Here is a 15,842-nt window from a genome sequence, read left to right as displayed (position 1 = left end):
ACAATGTACCTGCAGATTTAATTACACTGTGATTATTTCTGATATACATTGCAATACCAAGAAAGACATGGGCAAAGTGCTAATCCTCCGTTTATTTAACAATGTTAAATGAAAGAAGAATAGTGGTAGATCTTTGAGACTGAGAGACATGGGAAGGAATGAGTAAATTAATATTGGTTTCTACACAAGTACTATGAGCAAAATACCATACTTACTTGGACATATTTTTCTATTGTCTTTAGTACTTCCATGTTAAACTGTTTAACAGGTAAGTTTGATAAGTCCATATAACTAAGAAGACTATAGATTATTTGTAAAAGTGATTGCTGCATGTTAGGAAGCCCCTTTTCCAATAGCTGTAAAAAAAATTAGACAAACTCATAATCCTTAAATAAGCCATAATAATAATTACTGTAGACAGGTAAAGATTAGAATTTTATATTGTAACAGAAAACAGTTTAGTGTAGCAAAAATATGTGGACATCTGATATATTGAATTAGGAAACATAGATGTTAGAACTGCACATTTTTTTCCAATTAATTTCAAAAGGTTCTTCAGGGCCTATACGAATGAACAAATGCAGCATCTGCTACAAGTCTTTAAAGGAGCTCTGTCTTTTCCCAGATCACAAAGTGGCTCTAAAGCTGCATTTATATTGGCCCCCACTTTGACACACTTTTGCAAGGCCCTGAAGACTTGGTTTTGGCAATGGGCCTGAGGAACCCCAAATGGCATTGAACCCAAGTGGCTTGTTTCACTGATTGTTTTCACTGGGGGGGGGGGCTGTTTTGTTTTTAATTGTTTATATATTGTACATTTATTTTTGTAAGCTGCCCAGCATCAATTAGAGTGAATGGGCAGCCATACAAATTTTCTTAAATAAATAAATTTAAAACTGCTCCTGTTCCAAGGAACCTGGAGTACTGCACAGCCTTATTGGCTATAATAATCACTACCTTTTTTATATCATAAATAATTTCTGTAATGTGTATTTAGACTCGGTGTTGTTCTAAATCTTTCAGGAAATCTATTGTTAGAACTATGAGAAGAATGATGAACTTATTAAAACATACCTCAGCAAGATAAGTAATCATATTCAGAGTAGTGTCAGTAAATGCTTCATGAAGGTAACGGCAAACAACATTCACCCAAGTTGCACAATCTCTTGTATAGCTGTGTGTTTTATACAGAGTCATGACATGTGCAAGATTTGACAACTTTGGGTTCTTTTCTTCTAGACAGACCTAACAAGTGAACGACAACATACATTAAAAAAAGGAAGCCCTGGATTTAATAATATCCACATTAAATTAAACATAAAGTACCTGAGCAATCCTCTCTGCTATATCCTTGCAGAGCTGATTTGGGCCATCAAAGTGCTGAATTAAATGAGGCAGAAGGCATAAAACGTTCAATGGAAATCCTGGCATTAAAAAATAGAAATAAACATAAATGTGAAGCTGTAATGTATTACATGATAATAAATGAAACTGATTGAAAACATACATTATATATACCAAAATACAATCCATGTCTCTTTTCTTAATTCTGATTATGTGAAAATAATAATTGGGTACTTTCAGTCGTTTGTCGTTTCAGTAATATGCAAAATGTATTGCTATTAATTATTGCATATAATAATGTAAATGTATATTAATTATACACATAAGATTTCATATGGAATAGAAGGTTTGTAGGTTTTTATGCCTGGGGGAAACAATGATAAAATAGTAGATTATACTTTCATTCTACTGAAATAAAGGGTTAACTGGGCATCTTCTTACATAGAGGTAAGAAGGAATGGATAGGGAAAAATGGACAATGGAACTTGGACAGAAAGCTAAAGGTAAGAAAAGAAAGATGGTTTTCCTATTCCTCTTTAAATTTTAAACTAGTACCCACTTCAGTAATAGAAGGAAGTAGAGACTGAAGTAGAGGAAAAATGGGGAAACTTGGAATATGACACAATATGCATTATTTTCATTATGATTTACCAGGAAGCAGAGACAATAACCCTGTGATTTCCTAATACCAATATGTAATTGCTTAGCCTGTTTCCAAGATTTTGTAATTAACTACTTATATAAATGCATATTACCAAATCCAAGTTTAGCTTTCAGTATTTTATGTTCATTTTATGTTTGATCAAAAATAAACAAAATATGTATTAGATGTACCTATCGCCTGAGAGGAATCAACCATGGATACACGTGATACTGGAGTCAGCAAACTGAAGAGCTGAAGTGTAAGATCAGTAGTTGTTAGAGAAGTAAAACCTTTAAGCAGAAGTTGCTGGAGCCCTGAGAAATCTGTCCATTTTAGTTGTCCTTGTAGCTTTTCTAATTTTTCCCTGTTTTCTACTTTATCCAGTGGCAGATGAATGAGTAGCTTACTGAGCAGTCTTAGTGCCATTAGATACTCAAATTCAAAATCAGATTCCATCAAAGCCACTGCTCCCCAGAAAATGGTAGCCAGCAGGTTAGTTGGATTGTTAATATTGGTAGGGTCTGAAAGACTGTCCTTCAAAGAAGAGGAACTCCTAGTTTTGGAGGAAAGGCCTTGCTGTGTACAAGCCTGAATCCTATCCAGAGTGGCACTGCGAGGGGGATCAGAAGTTCTATCCACAACGCCAAACTTTTTAGGCACTGAAAAACTCCTCTGATGTCTGCTACGCTCAGCAGTGCCTGTACTGCCACTGGCAGCTCCTGAATTCACATTAAGTTGTCCTGTGCTCTTCCGATTGGCTGTCAGTTTTGCACTTGATGTCAAGTCTGGTGAGGAGGAACTAAGAGAAAACAATCATATGAATAAATTATCAATTTAATTGCAGCTGTAACACTAAGCAGAAATATCTTCAAGGAGAGGTTAAAAAAACAAAGCTATTCCTTCCATAGATTTTCTGCTCATTGAACTCAAGAGATCATGTCATGAAGGGACAAAAACAAAAGGTGCACTATGTAAGCCATCTTCTTTCTCCTATATTTTAAGAAGAACACTTTTTTAGAAAGCAGAGAGTAAAATTATAATGGAACTATTGTATGAAAGATTTAAATGCATACAATACAGCACTGAGTCAAAGAAAAGAAAGGGAAGGAATTTCGATGGACTTTTCTCTGCTAGTTGTTGCTGACTATAGGTGGCGCCCATCCCTGTTTCAAGGCTGTTGAGCCAGCGCTGTCTGAAGACATTTCTGTGGTCATGTGGTCAGCATGAATTCATGAAGCACTGTTTCCTTCCCACTGAAGTGATACCTATTTATCTACTCACATTTGCATGTTTTCAAATTGCTAGGTGAGCAGTAGCTAGGCGAAAATGGATGTTCATCCCCGTTGCACAACACTTGGGTCTTGAACCCCCGGGCTGTCGGCTTTATTTTTCATGCAGCATTCAGAAGAGTGTTTTCTTTTCTCTTTCTCTTTTTTTCCTGTTCTTTCATGCATCATTCTACTCTACCAACAAACTACTAACTTGACATGACAGGGACTATATAAAGGTGAAGGTAAAACATGTTCATCTCTAAAAGGGATCATATTTTATTGTGCTTCATTGCTGGGAAGCAAGGAAATTACTAGTATTCCAATATCAAATGTTTTGTAATCACTCACAAATGTCAATATATTAAAATCATTGCAAAATGTAACATAGTCAAGGTGGGAAGGCTTTTAACATAAGTGGTGACTTTGCCTCAAGCTATGCCAGTTTTAGTAGATGTTTTATTTCAGTTCTTTAAATTCTAATACCTTCTTTGACAGGGGAAGTAAATAATGCACTTGCAGCTGAAATCTGGACGTAAGACTTCCATATGGACAGACAGAAAGCTAAATATTGTATGCTTATCTAATGAAACAGGAATATATGAGCCTTCATAAATTATGGCACTCATTTTTAATACTGTTAATATTTCACAAAAAGAACATAACAATATCCCAAATTGATTTACTAACACCTACTTTTTTACAAGATCCATTTCTTTGAAATGCCCAGTGGGCTCAGATGTTGAGTTGACATAACATAAACTTCTATCAATATTGCAGAATCTCTACACTGTAACTGTATATTTTGTACTTGAATTACATCCTTCTGTGTATACATGTGTAGTCTCTGAACTAGTCCAGGCAGTTGCATTCTGAATTCTATAGCCAAATATTTATAGAAAATGTTATATTTAATTGAATAGAAAAACTCATTACCGTGATAAAACGGTCAAAAGATCACTGTTCTTCAGACAATCATACAGAGTATCCACAGTGGCTTCTAATGTAAGAAGGGATTCCATAACATAACCCTGCCAAAAATACAGAAATATGATCATTTCAGTATATTTATTTCACTTATTTAAAAGATTTCTATGGCAACCCATCTTAAACTCACAACAATATAATCATTCCATTACTACCAGTAATGTGAATCATTGAATGTCTACTGCCTAATCTTAGTTTTCATTAAATATTCAAATGCACTTTTTTCATTAAATATTCAAACACACTCTAGCATGACTTTTGGAATTAACAGTGAAAGAGATACTGTTTATGATAAGTAGTGCGTACATTTGATATTTGCTAAGCTAAAATTAAGGGAAAAAAATTAGCAAAGAAGCCTCTAGTCCTTGTGAAAAGCACTGAGCTAGATCGTCCAACAATGAAAGGCAACTTTTTATGTTTCTACAAAGACAGTATTTATACCTGAATTTCTTCTCCATGTTCTCCTATAACTTCCACTAATCTTGAAAACAGATCTGACAATGCATGTGCTGAAAGTGGCTGTTTTAGAGCCCGAAATATCTGAAAAGAGCGGCCAGCATAATGTCTTGAGGAACTTGAAAGAGCTGTTTGCAATGCAATTTCACTAAGATGCTGCTCCAAATAAAAGCCTGGTGAGAAAACCAAGCCGAATGTCATATTATCTCATAGATAATACATGAATTTGAAATATATATTGCAAAATTTCATTTTTGAGGCAACAAATATATAAAGGAAGACATTATCAGGAACCTTTACATTTTTAATCATAGAGAGGAAGCAAATGCAGGTTAATGTGAAAATGATTATCTGAAGCATTTATTTATTTATCTATCAAATTTCTACCCAGCCATCTCATTTAGGTGATTCGGGGCAATTTGCCATAAAAACATAAAAAGTGGCATAAAACCATAAATACAATAAAGTTCACAGACTTAAGGACAAAGCTCAAATTTAGTTATTACACATTTAAAAAAAAACATGGAGGGAGCACTCTCGCATCACCAGTCACCCCTGAGATCCATATAATTCATCAACTTCCATGCCAATTGGCAGGGCCAGGTCTTAACATTCTTTTGCAAAGATAGAAGAATGGGGTCTCGCCTCACTTTTGGGAATAAGATGTTCCAAAGATGACTCACCAGTCAAAATTATTTAACCAATGGGATCTGCAACATACCCTCTCTGTCTGATCAGGTGGGGTCGGACAATATAATTGGGATGAAACAGTTCCTTAGGAAGGCTAGTCCCATGCCACAAAGGGCTTTAAATTTGATAACCTCAAATTGGACCCAGAAGCAAACTGGTATCCAATACAGCTTGCATAGCAGAGGTGTTACATGTCTGAGAGTCTCTCAGAACTGCATTTTGTATCAGTTGCAACTTCCGGATATTCTTCAAGAGTAGCCCCATGTAGAGTGCGTTATAGTACTCCATATAGGAGATTATTAGGGCATGAGTGACTGAAAGAAAGTTGAGCAAAGTCTCCGCCACCCACCCCCCCCAACTGTCACCTGCTTCTCGAGCAGGAGTTGTAAGTCCAGGAAGAATCTACAGTTATACACTAGGTCCATCTGGGGCAGTGCAACCCCATCCAGGAGCAATGATGTAAGCTCCCAGATACAGAGTAACCTAAAGTCAGCCACTCCATCTTACCAGGGTTCAATTGCAGCCTGTTTGTGCCCCATTCAGTTCCCCACAGCCTCTAAGCACCACGAAAGGTTTACAGCATCATTTAATTCACCCAGGATGCAGATACGCACCTGCACCTTACCCTCCCTGTCTGATTAGGTGGGATGGGACCTCAGTATACAGGGTATCATCAGCATACTGATGGTACCTCCTTTTATGGTGATGGATGATCTCACCCATCAGTTTCATGTAGATGTTAAAAAAGAGATGAGAGAGCAATGAACCCCGCAGTACCCCACAAATCAAGGACTGCAACTACACAACAGCGATTTATCAATACCGATTGGGACCATTCCCATATCCCAACTTCTAAAGTCAATCAAAAGAATATCATGGTTGATGAAATCTACCAAGCGATCAAGAAGAGTCAGGATGGATGGACTACCTCCATCCTGCTCCTGTCAGAGGTCATCCAAAAGTGTGACCGATGCTGTTTCATTCCATATCTGGATCTGGTATCTGACTGGAAAGGCCCAGATAATCCTTTAGAACTGCACCACACTACTCAACATCTTCCCTAAAAAGGAGAAATGGGAGACTGGTTGAAAATGATCAAGAGTGATAAACTCCAGTGATGGCTTCTTATAAAGGGAATGTACAAACACATCTTTAAATGGTGCCAAGAATATCATTCTGTCAAGAATGAATAATCCATCTCTAGGATCCACCTACATGTCACCTCCCAGGTGCCTCGATCAACCAGAAGGGGCATGGATATGAATTATAGAGGCCATGCTTGTAGACCGAAGACTCCAACAGAATCAAACTGATCCCATATAAGACTGTTTCCCAGGCATCTCCAATGAACCATGTTTGGTCTCCAATTGAAGAAATGCCTTTAAAACTCTTTAGAGCTTTATGTCTTACTTTGTGAAGAATTCAATGGATTTATTTGACAAGGCATTCAAGGGTATTGCAAATTTTGTCTCTGAATCCCTAAGGCATGCTGGAAAAATCTCTCACCTGAATCCTGAGAAAATCAGATTCTCTTCAATTTGGTCTGCCTCTGTTACAAATCATAGCCAAATAGGAGATCAACAAAGGAGTACAACTAAAATCAATTTCTTATGCTCCTAATTTGTGGCAATTCTCAAATCATACAAACAAATCTACATGCCATGATTTTTTTATTTTTATGAATGATCGTGAGCAACAATTATTGTGAAAATTAGGATTTTGTCCAGCAAAATAAAATTTGAGAAAGCTGCTTGTTAAGTAAAGGTGTTATAAAATCAATTGATTTGGTACCTGATTTAGAATCTTTAAAGACAGATACAACATGCCGCAAGAAATTGGTAAGCTGTTCTGCACTTTTTGTATTCTGGTTTTTAGGTGTGATATCTTCATGGCACCAGAGAGGACCAAATGCCCTTAAAATCAGAAAATTGATATATTTTATTTTGAGATTAAAATAAATTATTTTAAATAGCACAACACAATAGCACAGTTCAACATACATCCTCCTTCAGATGAAGACTGTAGGCAAATGGTTTACAGTATAGACAACCTGTAACTTTGTGTAAAGTCTCAGTAAATAAACAATTATTCAATCCTATTAATTCTATTAAAACTTGCAGAGGGGATTCCTTTGATACAATCTTGACTCCTTTCAAACAAATGGACAAGCCCATGCAATTTTCTTGGCTAGATTTTCAGAGTGATTTGCCCTTGCCCTCTCCTTTCTGGGACTGAGAAAAATTACCAGTCCACAGTCATCTAGCTGATTTTGTGCCTAAGGCAGAAATAGAACTCACACTCTCCCAGGATCTAGTCTAGTGCTTTAAACCACTGCACCAAACTAGGCCTCAATTACCCAAATACAACACTATTTTTTCATTCTTACAATAAAGAGGTCAATTTGGCAATGATACCACTCTAATTCGGAAATGAATCAAACTTGACTATAGCAAGCTTTCCTATCCAGGTGCCTTTCAATCAACCCAGGAGTTCAGGTTCCAATAGTTCTATAGATACCATTTGGGGGGAGGCTGAATTATTTGATACTGTTATCAAGAGTAAATGATCCTATGAAAAGTTCTGAATTATGTTATCCTCATGCTAAATGGCTAAGAAGGAAGAACTTCACAGTCACTATATGGTCACAATAGAAAACAGAAGAATGCCCTCTTGAGGTGATGTTCTTTCATTGAATGATGGCCTCATTAAAACTTGTTGTATTATCAGGACAGTTAGGTAAGCCTTGTAATTTTTCTAAGAGACTATTGATGTGCACATTGTATAAATATGTTTATCCCTTTTTAATAAGTCTAAGAAAAGATGAAGAAGACAGTTTTAGCCTCTGATGCAGAAAATAGTTCTCATTTTAGCTAACTATGAAAAATAAAAACAAATATTAATTCAAGAGTCTGCTTTGAATTCAATGGGGAATGAAGCATTTCAGTGACAGTGCCAAACTTTATTTCACAGAGTGACGGTATGTTTTTTAAGAAGCAATCTGCCAGCCAAAAAAGAATTATTGTATTATACTCTTCTTCCCACAATTTGAAATAAATTGCTCCAAGCAAGTTAAATGCCTTTTTACATCAGTTTTCTATACCTGCTTAATGCTAACATTTACTTCTGGCTAAGATTAGAAAGAGGGAATCACAGTGGCATTTGCAAAAACTGCCTATTACTTGTAAAGCAGAAAATGAGACATTGTATCCATGCTGTTATGCCCAAGAAACCTATTAATGAAAGATACTTTTAAAAAAATGAATTATGAATTATACAAATTCTTTTAAAAGCACACAATACTGCTTTTAAGAATTAAAATGGGATATTTATTCTGCCTTGGTTACCTGGTAGTTAGAAATTCTACTAGTTTGTTTGCCTTTTCATTTGTCTCCACACTTGGGTCAATGTCTTCTATTTCCTGGGTGATTTGTGGGAGATTTCCACTGCTTCCTCCAAGGCTGATGCTGGAAGAAGTGGAGCTAGAGCTGAGCCCAGAGTCTGGCACAGGGGAAGACTGATACTCCCGCAAAAAGTCAAAACCACCTAGCAAAAATGTGGAAAAAATCTATATAAAAATAGAAGTTATAATTTTGCTACATTACAGTCACTGTGAAATAGGAGGTCACATACATACAAACATATATTTTATTAAGAAACATATGAAAATATGCCTTTGAATAAAAATCTGATATGGATAGATCCAATAAGAACTTAGTACCAAACAGAATAGGTGTCTAAAATGTGCTTCTTCAGGAAAGGAATCTTTGTTGAGCACCATAGAATTATGAAAGTGATGTTAGCCAAGCTCAAACAAAATTGAAATAAAGCCAAAATTGAAATAAAGCCAAAGAACTGGGTTTTCATTACCTGTGTAGAAGAATTCAGGCAAATGCACAGGCTGGACTGTAAGGGTCTTGGTTTCATTCACCTCTCTAGTCTGAAGAAGCATTGAGGCTATGGCTTGAAAATTGCTGTTGCATGACAACACAATCAGCAGATGGAGCAACAGCTTCTTGCTATGCTCAAAGACTTCTGGACGATAATGATCAAGGCCTAAAGAAAACAATCAGGAAGTTTGATTAATTAAGAAGCACAAAAAGCTCATATGCTAGAAAAAGGGCATATTTGAAGAGCTTTTTATTTGGGAAAACCAAAATAATTTTATTCTTGTTTATACAGTTTACATGATTTTTGTATGTTCTAAAAATAAAGTTGTAACATTTAGTTGGATTAATCTATTGATTTATTGATGGACAAATGCATTATTGGGAGACTTAATTGATTGGGTTGAAGACAGATCACTCTGGAAGGTTTATTTGACTGATTGCTAAGAACTAAGAATTAGCTTTAGAGCTGCAACATTTAATTGTATTAATCAATTTTAATAATTGTTTGTAATAAAGTATTAACATGCTTGAATAAATCTTGACTGCTGGTGATATATGTACATGGACAGTCATAACTAAATTCTATAGTAGTAGTTTGGCACTACATTTTCTGGAATTTTTTAAGATCTAGTTTATAGCCTTGAAATTCTATGGACATCTCCCATTAAGATATTACAGCAGGCATTAGAGGAATTCCACCTCTAATACTTATGTCTTTGAGGACAGTACTTCACATGACCCATCATCATAGCAACCAAAAATTTAACTAAAACAATAAACATTATACTATCTAACACTACAATCCTAAACATTAGAGACAGAAAAATAATTGAATCCAGTGGTAGGTAAACATTAAAAAAAACCTCACAGGACAATCGGTTAATCCAGAGGTATCAGACTGGATTACAACAATGGTGGGGTTGTGATCAAATTTGAGGGATTTACATTTACTCTGCCTGCATGTAGATGACCTTTGCTAAGCTGCTGGCACTAAGCTTGCTAAGTTTTCTTTAATAATCTTTGCATTTGAAGCAACATTTCCTATCATATCCCCAACCTGTTCTGTGGGATCATTCAAGGCCAGAATTGAGGTGCTAATCTCATTGCTCCTCTTTTCCAAGGATGGCTATTTGGGATTTCTTCCTGGAAGGCATCGTGCCAAGTCTTGGTACTGAAACTGGCTATGTGCTCCAGGCAATCTGAGTGTTTTGTCTTCTCTATTTTTGCAGAAGCATGAGGCCTCATGACAGGAAGCTTACAGAATTTTCAGAATGTAGACTGCCAATTTTATTCTTGGAGAAATGTCATTCAAATTCATGTATCATTTTAGTGAGCCATATCACTCTTAAAGTCTGAAAAATCTCAAGAACCAGTTAATAGTCCTAATAGTATTTCAGGTTCTAAATGGTCACCATTTTATAACTTCCCAATGAAAATATAATGTGGCTGATGCCATTTTAGAATTAAAGTGTAAAATACAATTAAAGTACCATAATGAAAAGTTAGAGAAACTTCTACCATTGATTTGGTTCCCACCCCCCATACAGAATGTATGTTGTCTGATTCAGTAAGGACATTATTGTCGGAATTTCTGTCCAAAATCCTCTCTCATAATTTATTGCCTTTTTTCATAAAATGTAATATTTTTATTTGAAGGAAAAGCTATCTATTAGGGGATATGAGTGGGTTGGTAGGAATAACACAAAGGAGTACAAATATAATAACTGGGCCAAGAATGAATGAGAATAATTGTTTAGTGAGGAGATGCATAAAATGCATAGATGCATTTAAACTTTTTAGTCATTATTTCTTACCTAAAAACAGAGCATGCAACAGCAATGGAAGATGAAGAGCCCAGTCTTCTCTTACACTATGATCTACTACCATTTCAGTCATGAAGATAACAGCAATATTGCATCTAACAAGAAAAATAAAATTAATCAGTTCAAAAATTGCAATAAGAAATAGGAAAAAAGCAGAAAACATGAAGAAGCTGATCACAAAATACCAAGAACAGCACAGGTATGTGGCAATTTCTAAGCTATACTAAAAGTAAAGGAAACAAAAGGGTGGTTAATATGAGGAAAGGCACTGATAATTATATATTCTGCATTAAATGCATGCCAGTGATTTTATCTGCAGTATATTAAGAAAATAATCTCTCCATATTTCGTCTCTCACAATTTTCCACATCTGAAAAGTTAGAGAGCTTCCTGGAATAAATTTTGTAGAAGTACAAGGGAAAAGGAGGAAGTCAAAATGCTATGTCCCAAAAGTGCTTTTTCAAGAAGCAGCTGAACTTTCTGGTTTTTCTTTGAAGACATTTCGCTTCTCATTCAAGAATCTTCTTCAGCTCTATGGTTGTTTTGGCACATTCGCCAGTGCCAAAACACCCCCTTCCAACCTCAGAGCTGAAGAAGCTTCTTGGATGAGAAGTGAAACTCTTCAAAGAAAAACCAGAAAGTCCAGTTACCTCTTGAAAAAGCATTTTTGGGACATAGCATTTTGACTTCCTCCTTTTCCCTTGTACTTCTAACAAAGGATGACTGAGAATCTCCATAATCAAAATGCTATGGCAAAATAAAAGGACTCTTTTGCAGGATCTGATTCAAAATATTTTTTGGCATTTCAGGAGTCATGGGAGAAATAAAGAGATTTGTATATATTGAAATTCAACATACTAATCATTAAAAATATAATTTACAATGTGATTGATCTGCCAAAACCTCACAAAGGTCTGTTTTAAGTACAATATCACAATATGATTCCTAAACTTAATTAATTTAGATCATCCTATGCTAGTGTTTCTTTATGTTCAGAATATAACTAATCAAACCATTTTCATGTGGCAAAATGGATTTATAACTGGAACTAGAAAATGCTATCTCATAAGCTGCAAAGTTTGCAATCTTAAACTTAAAAAACAGGAAAAATAAAAGGTAGCCAACTCAAAAAATATTTTCATCTCTATCATAAATATAATTTGTAGACAGAAATAATAATCCTGCTATTGGAAGATAAAACCAAGCAGAAGTTGGCTACTTTACTAAACATCTTCAATTGTTTTTAATTTTATTTATTGCCCAAGCCATTGCCAATTTGGCCTGCTGGATGGTATTTGTAAAGTAATAAAAGTATTTGTAAGCAATTGAATACTGTGTTGAACTTCAAGGAATGAATTTTGTTTTACTCTAAAGGTAATTAAACAATTTTCAAATACAAGAAACAATAACTAAAGTGGAACAGATTTTAAATTATCATTATACTGAGAAGATATAATGGTTATAGGTGTTCTGTTTAAATTGTATGAGTAAATAACTGGAATACATAGTCCCTGCCCTATTCATATAATTTTCTAGTATATTATAAAAAATATCCCAAAGTATCCAAAGCATATTTACTTTGAAGGACTGAAAAATTTGTTGACATCCACTCTATGGATTTCATGATGTCACTGACCATGGCTTTTATGGCTTCCAAACAGAGGTCAAAATCTTTGTGCAGCCCCCAGATTAAAAATATTGTCTAATTTTAGAACAATTATATGAACCAGTCAAAATATGTTAGGAAACTGGGGTTTCTTTATATTGTGCTTACCTATGGAGGGGTCCCCGTGTTGTAATTGTTTCTGGAAGATAGTCAACAAGTGGTGCCCAGCACCCTCCATTGAATGGCATTGGCAAAGGTTGGGGCTGTTTCATTTCCACAATATTCAGAAGCCAACTTGTATATGGAGAAATAGGATCATCTGTGCAGAAACATTTATTATATTTTTACATTGTCCAACAGCCAACCTTTTTGGAGCAGTGTTCAGGTAAATTAAGAGAAACAATGTAGTGCAAATATAAAATCTTATAGAACAGCTAAAAGAAAATAATATATGTCTTTGGCTGGATATTAATTAATTTATTCATTCAACTTATATGTTGCCCATTTTGCCTGGCCATAGGTAACTTACAATAATTAAAAATTAATAAAAATATTAAAACAATAAGCAATAGTAACATTAATTAAAATTAACAAAGATGAGGAAGGAAGGAAGATGCACAGGGGCGGGGGTTCTTGTCTTAATCTGTTAACCACCTCCAGAATGATGTGTCCCCATTGGGGTTCTTTTCTTGGACCCCGCCAGATGGAATTATTTGGTTTATGGTGTCTGCAGCATATAGATATTCCAATATATATATATTCCAATACTAGGGTGCTATTTTGACAACGGTCCTGTTTCCTGGTGATCCCAGGGCCTCAGACGACGCCCAGGATAGGTGGTCAGCAAGCCATTTAGGGTTTTAAAGCAGCACTTTAAATATATCTAGATAAAAGCAGTGCAGTTAAAAGATATTGGCACAATGGGATCACTAATGCCATGAACAACATTGCTCTTACTAGACTACTAAATTAAGCTAATACAAAATGTTCAAAATAATCAAGATAATAGTGAGCATGGAACAACCTGTTTTGGCTGATCAGTCAGGACTAAAATATGTGCTTTGTCCAGGCACAGCCCCAAAACACATGTACTTTGGGTAGAGGCATTCTGAGATGAGGAACGACAGACAAAGGAAAGGTCATTGGCAACAGTACTTGGCGGTGGCCAAGGGGTAGTAGGAAAAGAAAGACACCTGGAAGATGAGGGGGGGGGGGAGGCAGGCCAGCCACTTTGACATGGTGTGCTTGAATTCAAGGTAAGAGGAGACTAAGGTCTTGGAAAGTGTTATGGTGCTAGAGAGTAGAGAAGTTTGTTTCTCTGATAGCTGAACCATCTGTTTGCTGTGGAATATGCTGCTGATTGCTTTCTGTTTAATAGATAGGGAGTCTGATATTGCCACCATTACAAACCAGTCAATGCACACTGTGAATACTTGATGCATTTTTATACAGGTATTTAGATTTAGATAGATTTAGATAAGACATACTAATTAATGCTTAACTAAAATTTGAGTGTTAAAACACTTAAATTCAATCAACTGAAAGGTTTAAATGAGATTGTAACAGACATTTAATATTTTCAATTGAAATACTCTGTCAAATACTCTGTCCAAATCATGTCTGGCTAGCGTTAGCAAATAACACCATTCACAAAAAATAATATTAACCAAATATCAAGACATACTTTTATCATCATCGTAAGATCCTCCGGAGCTATTGCTATATCTTGATTCTAGTCGGTTATGTGCTCTGATCACATTACTAAACCTTGCAAATGAGAAACCCCCCCACAAAAAATCTAATTAAAATCACAATATATGCTCAATTCATAATAGCATTCTGTATCCTGGTGGGTGGGTAAAAATGTATCCATTCTTGTTTTAAATTCATTTCTCAATTTTTTTACCTCTAACATCCATTAGGCCTATGCTCATATTTGTTTAGATTTTTTTCCAAACAAAAAGTTAGATCAAAAAATTTGGTAGCATTTTTAACTAAAAGCTCTGCCTCCATAATCAGTCTATAAAGTTTAATTGTTTCCAATAGGATATAACTCTGTGCCTGAACATTTCTGAATTTCAAAAATGAAAAAAAGCTTACTGGTAGTTTATTAGCAGAAAGCAGAACTTCTAAAAATAGAGAATAGACATTAACGATATAAGCCTTTCTGTAAGCAATGTCTAGATATAATACAACTGACACATTTACAGGTAAACTTTTTTAAAAACATTAAAGCCTAATTTATAGAATTGTAAGATCCAGAGAGTAGAAGTAGCTTTATTACGGAAATTTGTAGCCTTGAAATAATAACAACAGAAGTCTAAGGTTGTTCTCTTACTCCCATGAAAGCTTCCATGCCCTCTTTCTGCCATAATGTTTGTCTGCACCAAATACCTGTATTTGCTCCTCACTCACTCCTTCCTGGGTCAGCCTGATCCAAAATTTTCTCTGGCTTCCTTTCAGTAACTAACCTTTTTCTTTGGACCAACACAGTCAGCTGTTGGTGGTGGAAGGGATCACCCATTCAAACTAATTTCATTGGTCTTTTACATTCAATAGAAGAGGCTCTCAACATCCCACTGAATGCTACAGCTATTTATAAAGGGCCATGACTTGACACAATTGTAGTTAGTAGTCTGTGGGCATTAGCAGCTGAATCAAGAGGCTTACATGGGAGATTAGTCGTTCCTGCAGATCTCTTATAGTCTCTGTTGTGAGCACTAAATGCTGTTGTGAGAATTTCCCAGTTGTCTGAGAGCAATACTAGTGTCCAGTAATACACTGAGCAATTGCCATGGACTCTCTCAAAGAGTATCTAGCATTCTGTAATGCAGTCAAAAGGTCCTGGATATTAGTGTTGCCTGCTCACAATCACTTGAGTGAATTGTGAGCAATCAGTATCCAATGTTGCTATCTAGAGATCTCAACAAATCGTCTCACACAAGGCTAGCATCCAACAGCACAAATAAGGCTCTGAGGGATGCTAGTGCTGACTGCACATTACTTGCGGCAATCTCAAACCCACCACTGGATGTTAATGCTACCTACAGATGATTTGCTTTTTGTTTTGATCACCATGAACTAGAGCAACACTGGTGACTGCCTCATTAGTGGCCTCTCCAATGAGATCTTGAAGGA

At 35.7% G+C, this 15,842-nt stretch overlaps 1 protein-coding gene across 4 annotated transcripts in view; it reads right to left on the bottom strand.

Moving 5' to 3' along the window:
- Positions 1 to 15,842, bottom strand: part of LOC113416901 (protein furry homolog) — a 102,484-nt gene that overhangs the window by 35,696 nt on the left and 50,946 nt on the right. For all 4 annotated transcript variants that reach the window (XM_087966345.1, XM_087966346.1, XM_087966347.1 and 1 more), the window contains exons 33-44: positions 14,389 to 14,471; positions 12,873 to 13,023; positions 11,090 to 11,193; positions 9,256 to 9,441; positions 8,733 to 8,931; positions 7,180 to 7,301; positions 4,684 to 4,871; positions 4,192 to 4,286; positions 2,179 to 2,786; positions 1,327 to 1,424; positions 1,075 to 1,245; positions 216 to 356 (exon numbers count right to left, since the gene is read on the bottom strand). In XM_087966345.1, the coding sequence (XP_087822471.1) occupies positions 216 to 356; positions 1,075 to 1,245; positions 1,327 to 1,424; positions 2,179 to 2,786; positions 4,192 to 4,286; positions 4,684 to 4,871; positions 7,180 to 7,301; positions 8,733 to 8,931; positions 9,256 to 9,441; positions 11,090 to 11,193; positions 12,873 to 13,023; positions 14,389 to 14,471 (2,146 nt within the window). The remainder of the gene's footprint in view (positions 1 to 215; positions 357 to 1,074; positions 1,246 to 1,326; positions 1,425 to 2,178; positions 2,787 to 4,191; positions 4,287 to 4,683; positions 4,872 to 7,179; positions 7,302 to 8,732; positions 8,932 to 9,255; positions 9,442 to 11,089; positions 11,194 to 12,872; positions 13,024 to 14,388; positions 14,472 to 15,842) is intronic.

This window comes from Notechis scutatus, chromosome 5 (genome assembly GCF_049901735.1).
Source record: "Notechis scutatus isolate UNSWTSFEM ecotype Mainland chromosome 5, rNotScu1.2, whole genome shotgun sequence".
Classification (NCBI taxonomy): Eukaryota; Metazoa; Chordata; class Lepidosauria; order Squamata; family Elapidae; genus Notechis; species Notechis scutatus.
Note: the sequence above shows the minus strand (reverse complement) of the source record. Positions and strands in the feature narration are given on the sequence as shown.